This window comes from Kogia breviceps, chromosome 3 (genome assembly GCF_026419965.1).
Source record: "Kogia breviceps isolate mKogBre1 chromosome 3, mKogBre1 haplotype 1, whole genome shotgun sequence".
NCBI lineage: Eukaryota > Metazoa > Chordata > Mammalia > Artiodactyla > Physeteridae > Kogia > Kogia breviceps.
In genome coordinates this window covers 170,266,591-170,286,177 of record NC_081312.1, presented here as the reverse complement: position 1 = coordinate 170,286,177, position 19,587 = coordinate 170,266,591, and the positions used below count along the sequence as shown (strand labels likewise).

The 19,587-nt window shown below is 38.8% G+C and overlaps 1 protein-coding gene across 5 annotated transcripts in view; it reads right to left on the bottom strand.

Annotated features, from left to right (window-relative positions):
- CUL2 (cullin 2) overlaps window positions 1-19,587 on the bottom strand; it is a 124,945-nt gene that overhangs the window by 34,739 nt on the left and 70,619 nt on the right. For all 5 annotated transcript variants that reach the window (XM_059059596.2, XM_059059595.2, XM_059059592.2 and 2 more), the window contains 3 exons: window positions 17,411-17,505; window positions 11,223-11,328; window positions 6,938-7,020 (listed from right to left, as the gene is read on the bottom strand). In XM_059059596.2, coding sequence (XP_058915579.1) covers window positions 6,938-7,020; window positions 11,223-11,328; window positions 17,411-17,505 — 284 coding nt within the window. The remainder of the gene's footprint in view (window positions 1-6,937; window positions 7,021-11,222; window positions 11,329-17,410; window positions 17,506-19,587) is intronic.

Here is a 19,587-nt window from a genome sequence, read left to right as displayed (position 1 = left end):
AGCTAGACTGCACCAGACTGCTCCAGACTGCGCCAGACTGCTCCAGACTGCACCCAGACTGCTCCAGACTGCAGCCAGACTGAGCCCAGACTGAGCTAGACTGCACCAGACTGCTCCAGACTGCGCCCAGACTGCTCCAGACTGCGCTCAGACTGCACCAGACTGCGCCCAGACTGCTCCAGACTGAGCCCAGACTGCACCAGACTGAGCCCAGCCTGCGCCAAACTGCTCCAGACTGCACCCAGACTGCGCCAGACTGCTCCCAGACTGCTCCAGACTGTACCCAGACTGCGCTACACTGCCCCCAGACTGCGCCAGACTGCGCCAGACTGCACCCAGACTGCTCCAGACTGCGCCAGACTGAGCCCAGACTGAGCTAGACTGTGCCAGACTGCACCCAGACTGCACCAGACTGCGCCCAGACTGCTCCAGACTGAGCCCAGACTGAGCTAGACTGCGCCAGACTGCACCCAGACTGCTCCAGACTGAGCCCAGACTGTTCCAGACTGCACCCAGACTGTTCCAGACTGAGCTAGACTGCGCCAGACTGCTTCCAGACTGCACCAGACTGTGCCCAGACTGCTTGGCCGCAACCTCAGAGCACCTCAGGAGGCACTGGGAAATCAAGGAAACAGTTCACCTTCAGACTGGCAAGACTTGATGAGTAGTAGAGAAATGGGTTCCCATACTCTGCCTTTGGAAGAACAGGTACTTTACAGAGGGCAACATTAATTCTAAATGCACATACTCTATGGCTCCAAACATCGCACCTGTGCATGACAGAACCAAGAGTTGTAGTAATGGAAAAACTGGAAACAGTAACAGACATTACTAGGAGAAGAGTTTAAAAAATGAGGTAGAGCCATACCAAATATTATATAGAGTTTAGGAAGAATGAGGAAGATCTCTTTGTACAAACACAGAAAAATTATCAAGATATAAAATTGAATTTTAAAAGAAGTTATGTCATAAATGATTTTCAGAAGTTAGAAAAAAAGAAAAAATTCTATATTTAAAAAAAGAAAACAGGGCTTCCCTGGTGGCACGGTAGTTGGGAGTCCGCCTGCCGATGCAGGGGACATGGGTTCGTGCCCCGGTCCAGGAAGAGCCCACATGCCATGGAGCGGCTGGGCCCGTGAGCCATGGCCGCTGAGCCTGCGCGTCCAGAGCCTGTGCTCCGCAATGGGAGAGGCCACAACAGTGAGAGGCCCACGTACCAAAAAAAACAAAGAGTGAAAAATCAGACATTACCAAAGAACAAAATATCTATGGTTTTGCCGGCAAGAACCAACCTGAGTCTGAGCAAAACACTGAACTGCCAATTTACAGGAAACAGAGGACAAAGAAACACGTATAAATGGGCTTCATGCATGCAATCAGCAAAATCCAGACGGTGGTAAAGTCTAAAGATCAAATGGCCAGGATTCATGAACAAATAAGTTACAAGTTAAAAAAAAAAAGGATGGAGGAGAAACCTATTGATTAAAAGATTTAAAAGATGTATGAAGGTTTTTTTAGGATAGACAAGACTAAACTATGGAGTCTAGGAATGCACACATGGGTGAAAAAACCATAAGGAAATAGAAGAAAGTGATTGCCTCAAAAGTTGGGTAGTGGTTACTATGGGAGAAAGGGAAGGTATGGGACACACACAAGGGTCTCAGGGGAGGCTGGCATGGTTCTAGTCCTTAACCTGGGTGGCAGTAACAAGCATACTCACCTTATAATAACTCATGAAGCTGTACATTTGTGTTGTATGGCCTCCTGTATCTATATTTAATTTTACACTAAAATTATACACACACACACAGCAAAATCCCCAAAAGTCCAAAAGAAAACTGTTATAACAATATTAATATGTGACAGAAAAGAGCACAAGATAAAGTTACTACATAATAATAAAAACAATTAACCATGAAGAGAATAATCCTGATATTTATTCAACTAACAACAGAGCCTCAAAATTCATAAAACAAAAACTAACAACTGCACAGATAAAAATCCATAAATCTAAAATGAGCTGGGAAATTTAAAACATCTCTCAGAAACTGAGATACAAAAGAACAAAAACTACATTAAATTTTATTTTTATCCAAGATATTTTTCCTCAATGAAATCTATAATTTCTTAACAGTTAAGAAATAGAATAACAGGGGCTTCCCTGGTGGCGCAGTGGTTGAGAGTCCGCCTGCCGATGCAGGAGACATGGGTTCGTGCCCCTGTCCGGGAGGATCCCACATGCCGCAGAGCGGCTGGGCCCGTGAGCCATGGCTGCTGAGCCTGCGCGTCCGGAGCCTGTGCTCCGCAATGGGAGAGGCCACAGCAGTGAGAGGCCCGTGTACCGCAAAAAACAAACAAACAAACAAAAAGAAGTAGAATAACAAACATATGAACATGCCAGAGAAAACACAAATGAGCCATAGCAGCCTATGTTATAGAGTGTTTGTTCCTAATTCAAAGGGGAAGAAAGAATTTTATTTAACGTTTTTATTTTGGGGTTTCCCTGGTGGCACAGTGGTTAAGAATCCACCTGCCAATGCAGGGGACATGGGTTCGAGCCCTGGTCTGGGAAAATCCCACAGGCCATGGAGCAACTAAGCCTGTGCGCCGCAACTACTGAGCCCACGCATCACAACTACTGAAGCCCGCATGCCTAGAGCCTGTGCTCCGCAACAAGAGAAGCCACTGCAATGAGAAGCCCACCCACTGCAACGAAGTCTAGTAGACCCCATTCGCCTCAACTAGAGAGAAAGCCCCTGCACAGCAACTAAGACTCAATGCAGCCAAAAATCAATAAATAAATTTTTAAATAAAGTTTCTATTTTTGTTCAAAGACTACTTGACACTAGAAAGTTAACTGCGGAGCTACTGGAAAAAAGGAAAGCAATTCTGAATCCATTTAGCATTAAAAAGTTTGTATTTTCAACAGTATCTTTAAGCATCTAAGCAATTCCTTTTACCTGCATTCAAAAATGTATCTACTTTCTTCTAATTTCAAATTCTTACACTGTAACATTTAGATCCACAAAGTTACAGCATTTTATTTATTAAAATTAAAAACAATGTTGTTACTACGCTGAAAGTCTCAATTGGCAATTCTACTATTTTATTATAAAAGACAAGTTATTATATAAATAGAATTATTTTTATCTTTCCTTAGTGAAGCAGACACTGTGAAAAACATGCAGATACACAACCTATGATTACATCATTTGTTTCTTTCTTCCTTATATAGTAGGAGCACTTTTACTTTTGGATTATCAATTAAATTTTATATGTACAGATTTCATGATACCATGAAAAAAATTAAACTAACAATCGTTTCATTGACTCTCTTAAGCAAACAAAAAAATTCTGCAACCTACATTCCACTTTTAAATCTAGTACTTCACTGAAACAGTTTCTCTAAAATGCATGAAGCTGGGATTAGTCCTGTAGCGTTTATATACCTCAAAAGAAGCCACCTTGGGCTTCCCTGGTGGCGCAGTGGTTGAGAATCCGCCTGCCGATGCAGGGGACACGGGTTCGTGCCCCGGTCTGGGAAGATCCCACATGCCGCGGAGCGGCTGGGCCCGTGAGCCATGGCCGCGGAGCCTGTGCGTCCGGAGCCTGTGCTCCGCGACGGGAGAGGCCACAACAGTGAGGCCCGCATACCACAAAAAAAAAAAAAAAAAAGAAGAAGCCACCTTTATAGAATACAATTAATCAAAAAAAGAGGAGCCTGGACCTAGTCTGTACCTTAAAAGCAGAGGATACATGGTCGTTTAGCCTTTTACGTCACTTTATGTTGCTGTCTTGTTTTCCTGCCTGTGACCTTTTTAGACCGTCTTTTCTGATCTACAGAAACCCCACTCCACCCAGTTGCAACTTTTTTCAAAAGTCATGAAATTGTATTACAGTTTACTGAGCATTTCAGCATTCATGCCTAGTAAGAATTTTCACTTAGCAGAACATTTTGATTTCACAAGAAAAAACCCTCCATTCGCTTGACAGATAACTTTACCTCTTTCAAGGCTGAGATGGCCCTCAACTTTCTGAAATCTTCCAAGAAGATCAACACACTACCTGTGAGTTGGGGCATTTTTATGATCTGTATATTTCTCTTACAGTAAGAAAATGGAGGACAGTTCTATGTGTGATTCTACACAAAAACTCCTAGAGATGTAGGTGATGGTGCAGCATAAAATATGCCTCTGCACAACCAAAGTTACATTAGGAAGTACTCTTTTCCTAAAGGTGCTAACCACATTAATTCATCTACTGATGAAGCTAAGAGCACACAGCAAAAAGATGGAGAAAGTATATTACTTGGATAAAATAAAGAACAATTAACTGAGGTAGGGATTATCTAACCCAAGTTGCAGGAAAAGAGCTGTATCATTAGTGCACCTGAGTGGTGGAAGCAAGCATTTTAGCTAAAGGACAAAGTGCTTAAGAATCACAGGGCTAAACAAACTTAAAACCCTGGGAACAGTTTTAAAGCAGCAGTATCTAGAAAATGTTGATGTCCAAGGGTAAATAGTGTACCAAGTACTAAATGTATTTAAGAACTAGGAAAGACATATGTCTTTTCTTTTAGCAACTCTTGGCTATTATGATAAAAAATAACCTCTCAGACTACATTAAATAATGTTAGCACTAAGGGAGACCTATCTAGGCAGGAATAAAACCAGGTCTCTCTATTAGGGATTGCCGGCATGTCATTTGTCCTTGCTCTGAAATCTTTTCACTGTATAATCCTCTCCACTTCACCTCACCTGTTTCAATCTACTTTTCCCAGTGCTCTGGGCAATTTACCACTCTCTCATCAAGCTTTATTGTCACCCTATCTGTCCATGATATCTCACATGACAATGGGTACATAGATGTTAAAGCAATGTAGCAGAAAGACCCAAATTGGAAGCTTAAAGACATGGAGTCTCTTTCCCACCTACATCATGTTCAATAAGTCATTTTTCCTTATTGAAGTTCAATTTGCTTACTTATAAATAAAACCTGCCTGGCCTCCTTGAGATCAAATAAAGAAAGTATGTGTGAAAACACTAGAATACTCAAAGCATTATAAAATCAAAATATATTCATCATTAAGCTAAAGTACTGGAGCTAGGAGTGGAAGAAACATTCTGTGGATTGAAATGACAGGCATAATGGATTTAGGGTTAAAAATTCCAGATTTGAATCTCTGGAATTAAGAAGATGGGAGCTGAACAGAGCAACACAACTGTAAAATGGTAAACTGTACCAATCACCTAGGGTGAAGATTAGATGGGATTCACACGTAAAGTTTTTAGATCACTGCTTGGTACACAGTTTCCATATTTTATTATCATTATTATTAAGTCTTAGTACCCTTAGCTGTAAAATGTAAGATAATACCCACCTAATAGAGTAGACATAAAAAATAAATGAGATATTAGTAAAGCATGTTGAGTAATACTTTAATGGAAACTGATTTTAACAACAAAACCAAAACAAGTTGCCCTAATGTCTCTAAACAATATAGTCTCTATGTCTTTTCCAGAATTAGTATCCTACTGTTGTATTATTTTTCTCCGTTATATTTTCTTTAATTTTTCATAAAATTCATTTTTAACAAGCTAACAATCACACTCAAGGAAAATTTACTAGGTTGGATCAAAATTGTTATTAAAAGAGACATTTCATTAAAAGTGCATTTAGCAAGAGGGAGGAGATGTGGGAGCATGTGTGTATGTATAACTGATTTAGTTTGTTGTAGAGGGAAAACACACTATTGTAAAACAATTATACTCCAATAAAGATGTTTAAAAAAAAAGTGTATTTAGAAAATTATAACAATATTTTCGTTATACATTTAATGCAAAATAGCTGAATTCCAAGTCAAGAAGAAAGCTAATATTTCTTAGCAAAGGAAGTTATACTGGAGCCTGTAACTCTCGTTGGAAGTGTTCTTTTCGTCAGTCATGGTTCAGTGGAGAAAGAGGAAGGAGGACAACTTTCACCCCACCGCTTCACTACTGCCTCTCCTCTCTCTCATCACCTCTGCAAACAGTGGGATCATGAAAAGCGTGAGTGACAATTTTTAAAAACCAAGTTACCAACTCCTACCACATATTTTCTATTTGGTGTTCACACTAAATATTAAAATAGTCTCTCCTTTTGTGGCTTTTTCTCTTAACCTCTTATCTCTTATTAGGAGCCCCATAGCAAGAACAACGCTCCGCTTCCTTCCTCGCATAAAAACCTCCATACTGGGGGCTTCTTCATGAAAGCAGTTTCAGAGGGAGTGGCCATTATCACACTGCAATTCACTGGTCTACAGAATTCCTTACACAGTAGTTCCAGTCACCCAAACTTTCCCTGTGCGAGCGATTTCAGCTTCTGATTCCCCAGAGCTGAGGTCTAGTAAGAATCTGCTAGGCCAGAGCTGACCAGGAACGTTCTACTCTGGACTCCACAGGATAACTCACTTGGTGCCAAACTTTACTCACACAGCAGTCAGGTAAAGAGCCGACCACTGCGGGCCATGAGGGCAGTGGGGAGCCCTTTTCTCATAAATCTGCCTCACGAGTTAACCGACTATTAAGGTGGCCACAACCACTGCAAGAATCTGCTTTCCTGAGTAGGTTGTTGTCACCAGGGTCTCAGCTGAGAACATAACATGTCCAAACAACTCAGCACTGCCTACGAGGTCCAAGATGTTTCAGGGTTACAAAACAAGTCACTTCCTTCAGGGACTTATTGATTTACTAAGCATATTAGGTCATCGTGAAATGTGCCCCCCAAAACCAAAAGATTATAAAACGATTTTAAAATATTGGCATTAGAATGGAAAATGAGGCTTGTTACAGTAACATGAGGCCTATGTGCAGTTGACAGCCATACAACTGTTCACTATTTTAGACCATTTCAAACAGCGAATTAGGACTGAGTCAAAAAGATCCATGTCAGTACTCACTTTTTGATTTCTCGGAGCAGCATTCGGATGAGGATGGTCTGAAGTGGTTCAACCATCAATTTCCTCCACATATCCAATGCTAGCTGCCAGGAAAAATGAAACTCATCAAGGCTGAGTTACGTAGTACTCGATTTAAACATTTGTTCAAGACTTCTTTTAAAAGTAAAAACACCCATCAAGTGAAGTATTTATAACTATACTTCAAAATTCAAATAAAAATTGAATATAAGGAAAATAAATTTCTAATTTAAAATGACAATGACTATCATATCAGACCTGTAAAAAGAACAGAATTAAGCTTTTATCATTAATTGAAAATCTTACAGACATAACTGATTTTTATAAAACCTTAATTTATTGATCGCTAAATGCCCAATATTAGGGAAGGGCGACAGACACCAAAACTATAATGGAAACAAAGGAGTTATGTTAAATAAAATAATGTGATTTGGCTGTTGGCTGGTTTTTGAAATTATAACACCTCTCATACAAACATAAAAGAATAAGTCAATTTAAAGAATAATAAAATAAACATCCCTGTATTCAACACCCAATTTAAGAAATACGGCTTCACCATTACTGTTGCCCCAAATGTCCTCCTCCTTTCTTTCTCCTCAGAGATTATCACTATCCCGCCTTTTGTGTGAAATCATTCCCTTCCTTACAGCTCTACCAAGTGCGTAACTATCCCCATATGATATTTTTGAAGTTGACTATTTCTTTTTTTTGGCCACACCACGTGGCATGTGGGAATCTTAGTTCCCTGACCAAGTATCAAACCCGTGCCCCCTGCAATGGAAGGGCAGAGTCCTAACCACTGGACTGCCAGGGATGTCCTGAAGTTGACTGTTTCTGACCTTGATAACAAAATCACATTGTATGCTCTTCCATGTATGATTTTTGTTTTGGTTTGTTTTGTTTGTTATTATTTTTAAATTTTATTTATTTTTTGTTATTTTAAAATCTTATCTCTTATGTATAATTTTTTAACTGTAACTTGTTAGTGAAATCCAACCAAACTGATAAAGAGTTTATAGTTCAATCATTGGCATTGCTATATAGTATCCTCTTGCATGAAGACACTATGATCAACTTTTACTTTCTACTGCTGATGACACTGTCTGTGATCCCAGCTTTTGCCACTGAGAACACCGCGGCTGTTCCTGCATTCACCTTCGGGTGGTCATAAGCCAGCGGTTCCCTGACACACACCTACGAGTGGAGACGCTGGCCCACAGGAGCAGGCATGCGTGCAGCTTTATTAAACAAAGCCAAGTGGTTTTCCACTTTACACTTGAAGCCAACATCCTGACAACAACTGCTACTGCCAGGCTCCGGTCAGACTTTGCCAATGTGATGGACATAAAACGGACCTCCTTCAGGTTTTAACTGGCAATTGCCTGAATAAGGCTGGGCATCTTTTTTATGATTTTTGTGCATTTCAGTTTTCTTTTTTCTCTGTAAACTGTCCATTCATCTGTTTTGCCCATTATTCCATTAATGTTTGTCTTGTTCTCAATGCGACCTAGTAGTTCTTTATGTATTGTGGAAATTAATCCCTTGACAGTTTTACATATCGCACTTTGTCATAGTTTGTGACTTGACTTTTGAATTTCTTTACAGCATTTTTTAAGTAAAAATATATTCTATTTTAATGTGCTCAAATTTATCAATCTTTTCCTTTATTATTTGCATTCTTGTGTCTTTTAAGAACTCTTTCGCTCCCTAAGGTCAACCTTAAGGAGAGATGTGTGCTCCTATGCTGCCTTCCAAAGTTTTCAAGTTTTGCCTTCACATGAAAGCCTTTAAACTCCAATATATTTTTCTCATACAGAGTACAAGTTATTCCAGTATCAAAAACTGATTGCTCCTAAAAACAAAAATTGATTTCTCCTGTTTCCAACGTAGCTGCATCCACACAGGTATGATTCTGTTTTTAGCCTCTCTACTGTTTCCCTGGGATAACTTTATTCTGATCCACTGGTAATTTTTAAAAATAAGTAAAAGCATCTGTTTTCCCACAAGGAATATTCTTCAGGTTTTGCCTTCTTTTTCTTTTTAATTAGCACAAAGAAGATAATACATAAGAAAATGGGATTTTATAGCTGTAGTAGGAGGGCAAACTGGTAAAGCCTTTGAAAGGCAAGGTGGCAGGGCTATCAAAGTTCAGGCTGTGCTTTGACCCAGGAAATCCACTTCCCGGTACTCACTCCATGAAAATTTCTGCTCATGTACAAGCAGATATATACACAAATGTAACTCCATGATTGTAAGATTTCTGTTTATTTTACTCATTACCATATTCCCAGTATACAGTACAGTGTCTAGCACACAGAGGGATTCAAAAAATATTTAATAAATGAACAATGATGTTCACACAGTGTTATTTGTGACAACAAAAAAATGAAAACTAAGGGGAACAGTTTAATAAATAATTAATAATTATCTGATATCCCTACTTTTTAAACAAAAGGCAAGAAATACAAGTTGCAGAATATTATGTATGCTCTGATGTCAAAACTATTATGTGTGTATATATATATATATTTATATGTAAATACACAGGCAAAATTCAGAAAAGATATAAATCTAATTGTTTATAGTGATTTCCTCTGGGAAGAGGAGTGGGCATGATGCTGTTAGTGATAAGGAATGAGTATAAAATGAAACATTCACTTATAATCCTACAAACTAAAGCAACTGCTATTAAGATTCTGGTATTTCCCACTGATCTGTTTCTCCACATCCTCTCCCCACTACAGCTTTATTCCTATTAAACATACAATGTTGTGTCCAAATGTTTTCAAAAACCATTTTCCCCTTTGTTAATGTTTCTATGAACTGTTTTCTACTAATTTATCCCTTTGCCTACTTTTATAACAAAATCATATCGTATATAGTTTTCTATGTGTGATTTTTATTGGATATTGGAAATTTAGACTATTAGCCCATTAGTGACACTTATTAATGACTGCAAGGAATACTTTTAAACATTTAAACCTTTTTTTCCGTATTAGTTTTGCAGTACAAATTACCAGACGTGGGATTACCTGGTCAACAGGTACTGAACATTTTAAAGTCTACTGAAAGACACTGATAAATTTCTTTCTAAAAGGGTCATTCTTATTTAAATTTCTACTAATGCTGCATCTTAGTTGTTTCTTTCCTTCACTGACACCTATCAAAATTTAACATTCATTTCTTTACTTAGTTGGCATCTGTTTCCCCATGAGGAGAACGGACCCTCTGTCTGTTCACCATTGTAACCCCACCGTCTGGCTACTCGATAAATATGTACGACATGAATAAAAAAACACTGCACTAGGGCTTCCCTGGTGGCGCAGTGGTTGAGAATCCGCCTGCCAATGCAGGGGACACGGGTTTGATGCCTGGTCTGGGAAGATGCCACATGCCGCGGAGCAACTACATCCGTGAGCCACAACTACTAAGCCTGCACGTCTGGAGCCTGTGCTCCACAACAAGAGAGGCCACGATAGTGAGGGGCCCGCACACTGCAATGAAGGGTGGCCCCCACTTGCCGCAACTAGAGAGGGCCCTCGCACAGAAACGAAGACCCAACACAGCCAAAAATAAATAAATAAATAAATAAACACTGCACTAGAGTATTCCTTCCGTAGTCAGTATATGTTTTATATATTATAATTTTCCACATTTAAATCTGAACTGTACCTCAAAAATTTGAGTGAATTGGTTGAACTGCATACTTTGTTTCTGAATTTCTTTAATTACTTTTTAAAGTTAAAATAAATTTGTTGCATCCACAAATTTGTATTTCCTCTCTTTCAGGTTCTCTTTTAAGTCCATGTCCTTCACACTTTTCAACCATAAGAGTCTCAACATTTCCTAAATACTTTTTATGAGATTTTTCATACAGCAGAACTATTAACCTTCTGTCATTCATCCATCATTAATTTAACTATTAAAATAATACTCATCACATCTTTTCTGTTCTTCTCATCTATCTGAAGATTCTTAGTAAATCATGACAGTATTTCATTTACTTAACATTCAGGATTTTTTTTTTTCCCCTTTGGCCACACAGCTTTCAGGAACTTAGATCCCCGACACGGGATCGAACCCGTGTCCCCTGCATTGGAAGCACAGTCTTAACCACTGGACCGCCAGGGAATTACTCCTTAAGATGTTTTAAATCTTGACAATTTTAAGATAGCCAACTCAGTGTCCTTAAGAAAAGGACAGTGAATCAAATTTCCTCAGTATATAAAAACACTCATGTTTGCCAGTCATTTAAAGAATGTCCTACCTCTCCTATTTCCATAAGTGGTTCATTCATATCTACACCACCATAACCATACTGAAGGTCAGCTTCTGTCAATTTATTCTTTTTAATAAACTGGGTGTTGAGATACCTGAAAAACAAATGTAATATCAATAGACACTATGTCAAAATCAGTAGGAAAACAAGTAACGTGCAACTTTAGAGCAATCATTTCAGGGTTATAATCAACTGCAGAATAGTTCAGTAATACATCCAAAAGAAACTAATTATATATAAATTAGAAATATAATTTTTAAAAAAGATAAAAATTACCAGCCCAAATGCCTTTGCTAGGCCCTAAGAGACAAAGAGTAAGACCTCTAGAGTAGCAAAAAAAACCCTATTACCACAGTCTCACTTAAAAAAAAACTCAGGGGTTTTGTTCTAAAACTTTCCAATACTCTTATAGCCCAACAGCTCCTATCCAAAGGTCAACACTCTACAGTCTAATATGCTCATTCCCGGATTCTTGTTAAATAAGCCAAGTTCACTTTGCAAAGAATTAAACAGAAAATGGTTAAAAGATCAAATTCAAGAAAGTTCTCTATATTTTATCACCATTAAATACATAAATTTTCATTTTTAAACAAACAAACAAAAAAATCACAATCAGTAGGTGAGAAAATGCAATAGATTGTTACAGACAGTAAGAAGTATGGGCAAAACTGACAGATTCAAGATCACTTTGTCTACCAGGGGTAAACAGCTTTCTAAAGAAAGACTAATAACTGTGATGAACTCTAAGAACTACTAAGATGAATAAAGAGTTCTAAGGTTAAATAAAATGTGTACAAAGGCGTGTAATATTCAAGCACCACTTTTCACCATCCCAGATTTCACCACAAGGCCTTTAATGCTCAACACCTAAAACGATTCGTTTGACGGCTTCTGCCAAGGTGAAAATAGCTATTGACAATACAAGTATTTAGGCAACAACCACAAAATCTCTGTATTAAAACACACACTTTCCCACGTTCACTGAATCAAAATGAAAGGTCTGCTGAATGTTCAGAGAATTGAAACTACAAGCAAAGAAAACAAAAATTTCAACTGCGTAACTCCACTGACAATCCTAGCAGACGATGAAAAATCATAAAGTGCTACGGCCACCACCACTTACACAAGTTCCCTCCCACATTCACGCACTTCAAACTCTGGACTCCAGGGCTTACAACCCTGGTGCACCATGTGACATGTTAGTCTCTTCTGTCCACTGGTTACAAAGTCATTTCCTTCAAAATACCATTTAGCTTTCCCTTCCATTCTCACTGTAACCCTCATAATTTCCTGCTGTGCTTCCACCACGCCTTCCAGCTGAGAAAAGGGGAACAAGATTGAGAGACGGAAGCAAGAGCTGGAGAGAAACGGCTGCTTCACCTGAAACAGACTCCCTGGGGTAGGGCATTTCACCTCTGGTCTCTGTCACTCTGGTCTCGGCTCAAACACATCTCTCTCAGGCCTGACCTGACCCCAAACCAAACTAACCTTCCCTTCCCACCCCCCAATGAAGTAACTATCTAATACATAACTGTTTTCTTCACAGCACTTGCTACTATGTGAAATAATCCTGTTCTTTTCTTTGTCTACTGGTTTTGTACATCCACCTCCTCTCTAGAATGTGAGGTCTGGCAGACAGTGTCCAGAACAGTGGCAGGCAGATAAGCAGTCCTCGAAAAATACTTCTCCGAATTACAAAATGAATCAACGGGTAACGTTCCAGCAGCACGGATGGCAAAAGCTAACATTAGAACACAAACTTGGAAAAGCAGCCTGGAGCCAGATCATAAAAGCATGAATGTCAGGAAATAAAAGTAATCACTGACACTTATGGAGCGCCTATCATGTGTCAGAGACAGGCATAAGCATTGCAGCTGGCTGAATACTAGGAGGTAGATATATGTGGTACTATTAGGATCCTCATTTTACGTGTAAGAAAATTGAAGCTTAGACAGCTTAAAGAACTCGGCAAAGGTCCATCAGCTACTAAGTGGCAGAGCTGGGCCAGAAAACTCACGAGGTCTCCCACTCTCATTCAGCAAGTACTGACCAAGTGCGTACTGCATGCCGGGTACAACAAGGCACTAAGGATAGAAAAATGAAAAACAAAAATGTAGTCTCTGCCCAGAGAGCTTACCCATCTGGTAGGACATAAAAACATAAAAAATGTAACATTTCAACAGTGAAAAGTGCTGAGTAGGGGGAACTTAGTCATAAGCACCATTACACGTGCCTTTCTATAAGACCCTTTGCTCCAAACCATTCCTTTTCTGGTCACTGTACCATGGCCATCCCAGTAATCCTACCTAAAACATTAGCATCACTTATCTCACCTTTCCGTTTACCTCCTTTAATCAGCTGGTCCTCCTGTCCTCCTACACTACTCCTCACCTCCTCCCATTATTTTCCTTTTCACTTTCAATGCCATTTGTTGACTTTCTGCTTGGATCCTGTGTAACACTCTCATGACTGATATCTATTTCCCATTTCTGGCATATCCAATTTACCTAAAAATTCTGCTTTCAGGATATCAACTCCCTATTCAGAAGCCTACAGCAGCCCACTTATTCCTATACAGTAAATGTAAACTTCTCAGCGTAGGAGTTTGCTGACTCTGAAGAGTAGCTGCTAGATCTGCAGAAGTCTGGATTCACTAGAGATCTGTGTGTATATTCCACAGCCAATACACTGTGTTAGTGAAGCTATATATGTTTTATATCTGATAGGACAAGTCACTATTCTCTTTCCCGCATGGTATAAATTTTAAACTAACTTTCATTATCTATATTCTTCTCATTACAGATTTCTACTCTTGACAGTTTAAGCTTGATAGAGAAGCTTTTAAAATAATTTATAGATATAATTTAAAATGTAAGTAGCATAATTTTTCATTTTGATTCAGACACCATTCTTAATTTCTAAGTCACTGTAGTATTTTACAATCAGATTTATTAACCACACATTTGTTTTTAAATAAAGATATATATTCTAGGAAATCGTAAAGTAAAATAGCTTTCAATAATTTCTTTAAATAGTCGATACTCTACCACACAGTCAATACCTGACTTCTGCTGAGGTCTAACTCATGCAGTAGTATATGATTTATAATTCGTTCTGGCAACAAAGTGATTGATAAGTATCCTTTGCTTTTCTGGAGTATCAGCAGTAACACAACAGTATTAACTAACAAGAACTAATAGCCTAAGGTAACTGTGAAGCCTCTAAGAAATCAGGCATTTCAATCTATCTTTAAAAAAATCCATTATAAGAACTGTTCCCATGCTAATATCTACTGGATTTCAAGAGTCGTTAGTTCTCAAGCTAATACTTTAAGTACTCCACTTCAAGGGCCCGCAGGGCCTTAACAGGTATGTAGCAGCAGGAAACGTGGGGTCGGAGCATCATTATTTTTCTTTAAAATTGGAATCCTTAAGTCACCTATGCTAATGCATATCCATCTTATAAATAAATCAGAGTAAAGAAAAGCTAGAAATTACTTCAAAACAATAATACTGAAAAATGCTTTTGAAATAAAACTGATTTTTTTTCCTTTACATTTCTTCACACAGATTTCCTTATAGACTAAGATTAATAACAAGAGATAGCCTGGATAACCTACTACCCAACAAGTAAAGACTATCAAGCAGTTTTTAATCTAATTACTGCCAGATGTGCCCTCTATGAGAAGGATCTCACCACCCAGTCTACCAATATAATTAAATAAATCAGTCACATGAAGCCAACTCCACAGAGGTCAAACAAAACACTCTATAAGTGAATCCCATGAGTCACTGGTTCTAAGTCTTTACTACAGACAGTGGAAAGTTACTAAATGATTTCGGACGGTGATCAAATTTGCACTTGAGAAGTTTACTAAATAGAATAAATTAGAAATCAAAGGCTGGGAGACTGGTTACAGGGATGTTACCAATAATAGTCCAGGTCAGAAACAATAAAAAGCTTGAACTACAATACTATAATAGCACTGCAAAGGAAATAATAAATTTAAGAGACATTTGGAAGTTCTGACCAAGAGGGGTCAGGTAGAGAGGATAACCCCAGGTGAAGGATAACTGAGACTTCCGGCACATACATCTGGATGTCCAGGACTACCATTAACCAAAATGAGTATCACTGGGGCAGCGTGTGTGTAAAGGATAACAAGCTCAGTTGTGAACATCTGCAGCAGTACGATGTACCCACGGAACATCCTGGAGGCACAGGCAGCTGGCTAGGTAAGAATATTCCTCTGAAACTTAGACCACCCGCCATAAACATTTATTCTGGTGGTTATCAATATATAGGTTGTAGCTAAAACCAGGAGTGATAGAGATCATCCTAGAAAGCACGCAGAGTGTAGCTGAAGGATGAGAACAGAACCTGCGGAAGTGACTACGATGACCCTCTAGAATGAGGCTAGGTAGAATGAAGGAGTTAAATGGATTTATTCAGACTCATCTGGATTTAAATTCTGCCCTTGTAATTTTTCCAGCTCAGGGACCTTGGCCTCTCTGACCCTTAGTTTTCCTCCATTGTAAAAAACCAACTACCTCATATGGCTTTATATATATACGCACACATATGTGTATATATCATATATGTTGCAAAATTTAATAAAAGCTCATCAACAGTACCAATTTAATAGTACTACTTTCAATAATACCAAATTGATTTTGGTGAAGAGAGGTGCAGGAGAACCAAGAGAACGGTGCCCCAGAAAACTAAGAAAGACTAGAAAAACAACTTGAATCTTTACTGAAGTATCTCAGCTAACGAGGGATCCCACTGCACGGCACGCAGTCGAAGCACTCTGTTTTGTCATCCATATACCAGTGGCCCCAGCTTCTCAGCAGGGACAGACATGCGTGTGCTCTCACTTTGATCCTTAAAACTCCCCCCGCTCTCCCCCATGGTTTAGCTAAGGAATTCTTAAAGTTCTACTTATGACTAGGCCACTTTGGTGTATGGAGGAGGGAAATCAAATGTCAGGATGTTTAATGGATGGCAAACATGTTTTGTAAAAGCCAAAGCCCCAGTAAACCTTGCCCTTGTCAGCAATTGCTGGTTTCTGGTTTTATTACATTTTGCTCTTCTAAGAGGAAATAGAGCTACTGGCCATTTACAAGTGAGTTCCAGTTTCTAATATAGGCAGCTTACATCTAGTAAAGTCCAGTGTTGTTATAAAAACCAAAGGGAATACGAACGAGTAAAGCAAAGAAGGACAGACACACCAAGGCGACCATGCCTTGGCCCCATGTACCTGTGCAGGAAATGCTTTGAGACTAGCTCTACTCCTCTTCTCCAGCAAGAACCTGAGGCAGGGGTTCATCTGTGGCCCAAGTCACAATGCACAGGGCAAAATTATCACTGCAACCATCACAGGCCACAAGGCCCAGGTGCTTAACAGCACTATTCCCTATTTATCCACTGTCCTTCAACAAATGGGTCTCTGCCTGTGTACCTAGGTACTGTACTTATTTCCACCGTCTACGTGAATGAGTTAGAGAGGACCAGCCCAGGGTGCCACAGGAACATGCATGAGTGGCAGTTAACACCAAAGATCTAAGCAGGAGACTGAGGCAAGGAGAGGGGAGTTCAGCGGGGAATGGGAACTAGTCATTCAGGGAAAGGGAGAAAAGCAATCCAGACAGACAGCATGGCACAAGGAAAGGCGGACGATATGAGACCACAGGCATCACAACACTGCCGGCGATTCAGTACGTCTAGAGGACTAGGAGGGAGAACGTCAGAGAAAACTGCCAGGTACTTCCATGAAATATAAAATGCTGAATCCTAGAGTCAAACAAGAGCATGCTGGAGGGCGGTACGGGCTTAGATTCACTAAAAGTTTCATCCAAGCTGAAGTTTCACTTCGGATCTGTCAAGATTTAATGTGTGTTACATAGTCCCAGACAACTGAAGAAACAGAGCTATGCCATCAAATACAGTTTTAGTTTTCACAGAATAAGTTTCCATACACTGCCTGGCTCCCAAATACCCACATGACCCACACTACAGACCTTTCCCCATAGCAGAGTAAAGTCCATACATCAGGTAATGCTTTAGTTCTGCTCATTTTCATGGGAAGTAGGTAGTAAAAACAAACAAAAAACTCCTGCAATGACCAAATGCAGGCAATACTGTTTAGACTGTCGAGAGTCTAAAAGTGTACTTACCTATACAAGCAGTCCATATAGTCTGCACCCTTGCTGTATTCCTCCCAGTACCTATGATACATAACAAGAACTTGCTCTTCAGACTCCAGAACTCTCTAGAAAAAGAAGAAAAATATTTTTTACTCAGAAAGCACTAATCATTTTCATTTGTAAGCTATGAAATTTATCAAAAACTAATGTTCTTAAATAAGTGACATAATTCAAGCACTATATATTACATTTACAAATTACATTCTTATTTTTAACTACCTTTAGTAACAATTAAAGAGCCAGAAAAAAAATGTGAATCTTAGATATGAAAGTCAAGCATCCATACTAGAGAGTAAATGTTTCATTCTCTAAGATAAAAAAAAAACAAAATGTAATGGTTTGATGCTGTTCTTTGGGCTAGAATATTAGATCAGATTAAAACAGAATGTAATTCTATTGTGTTTCCTCATGTCCATCACTTTTGATCAGCCTGTAGTTATGTCATCATTTCATATTATTCACTTCTGTGAATAAGACTTATGAAAATTGACACATTTTCCATATTCCCCAAATAAGTTATTTTATATTTATTTAATAAAAACCTACTATTTTTTTTTAATTTTTATTTTATTTATTTATTTTGGCTGCGTTGGTTCTTCGTTGCTGCGTGTGGGCTTTCTCTAGTTGTGGCGAGAGGGGGCTACTCTTCATTGCGGCGCGTGGGCTTCTCGTTGCGGTGGCTTCTCTTGTTACAGAACATGGGCTCTAGGTGCACAGGCTCAGTAGTTGTGGCACACAGGCTTAGTTGGTCCGCGGCATGTGGGACCTTCCCAGACCAGGGCTCGAACCCGTGTCCCCTGCATTGGCAGGCAGATTCTCAACCACGGCGCCACCAGGGAAGCCCAAAACCTACTATTTTTTGAAAAATGAAAATCAAACTGAAATCTGAGGGCTGATGTTTAAAAAGTTAAGTTTAATGGAAATCTAGTCTAACAATAAAAATCCACTGGACGGGATAGACACTCCCGAGGCCACCGCTGCTCTTATTTCGGTTCTTCCATCAACCGTCCGTGTGACCTTAGGCAAGACGTGACCTCAACACTCATCCAGTTAACTCTTGATGAAAACTATGCTTTTAAACTTGGAGTTTTACCAATTAAGTCTCAGGATGATAGGAATAGCTTATAAATAATACTTTTTTGCCTATCATATGGTAAATAAATTAAAAATCGCAACCACTTAATAATGCTAGGGAATAGGGCCCACTTAGGAACTACTGCGCTGGTTGGATAGACTATAAATCTAGGAACAATTTCTTACTACGGTTGCTCCTCAACATGAGTGGGGATTGTTTCCAGGACCCCACCACAGATACCAAAATCCGCAGATGCTCAAGTCCCTACAGCCGGGCCTCCATATCCACCAATTCGGAACACACAGATATGGAGGGAAATGTTCCTGACTTATGACCCAGTAATTCCACATCTAGGGATTTATCCTATAAAAAAACTTGGTAACACAAGAATAACTTAGCTACAAGGGTGTTCATGGAAGTATTGTTTATAATCACAACTTTATGAACTGGAAATAAACTATATGCCCAGCAATATAGGAATATTTAAACAAATCATAGTATCTCCACAAAATGAAAAATTTTACAATCATTGCCAGAATTACAAAAGTCTATTTAATGACAAAGAAAGAGACCTACAATATTATTAAAAGCAAAAATCACATTATAAAGTATACAACATGACTTCATTTTCTAATAAAAAATGGAAGTCTACACAAAACAAAAATATGCAGAAGACATATATCAAATTATATTTTTGTTAATACGTATCAAAAAAAGATATATTTAAAAATAGATTATATGAAAAGTATTAACAGTGGTTAATTCTGGACGTATGTTATGGGTGATGTTTATTTTTTTGCTCATCAGTATGTTCTAAATGATCTACAACATAATGCAATACTTTAGTAATTTTAAAAGTTCTCACAGGTGAAACTTTTCAGTTCTGTTGGCTATATTAACAATTTACTTTGTCATCTACATATTAGCCAACTTCTCTTTTTGTCACTGTACTTGAGAGAAAATATGGTATACAATTATATAAGTATTCTAAACTTTCATAAAACTACTTCACAATTGTAATTTTTCAATCACACAATTATACCAATGTTAATTTCTTGGTTTTAATAATTGT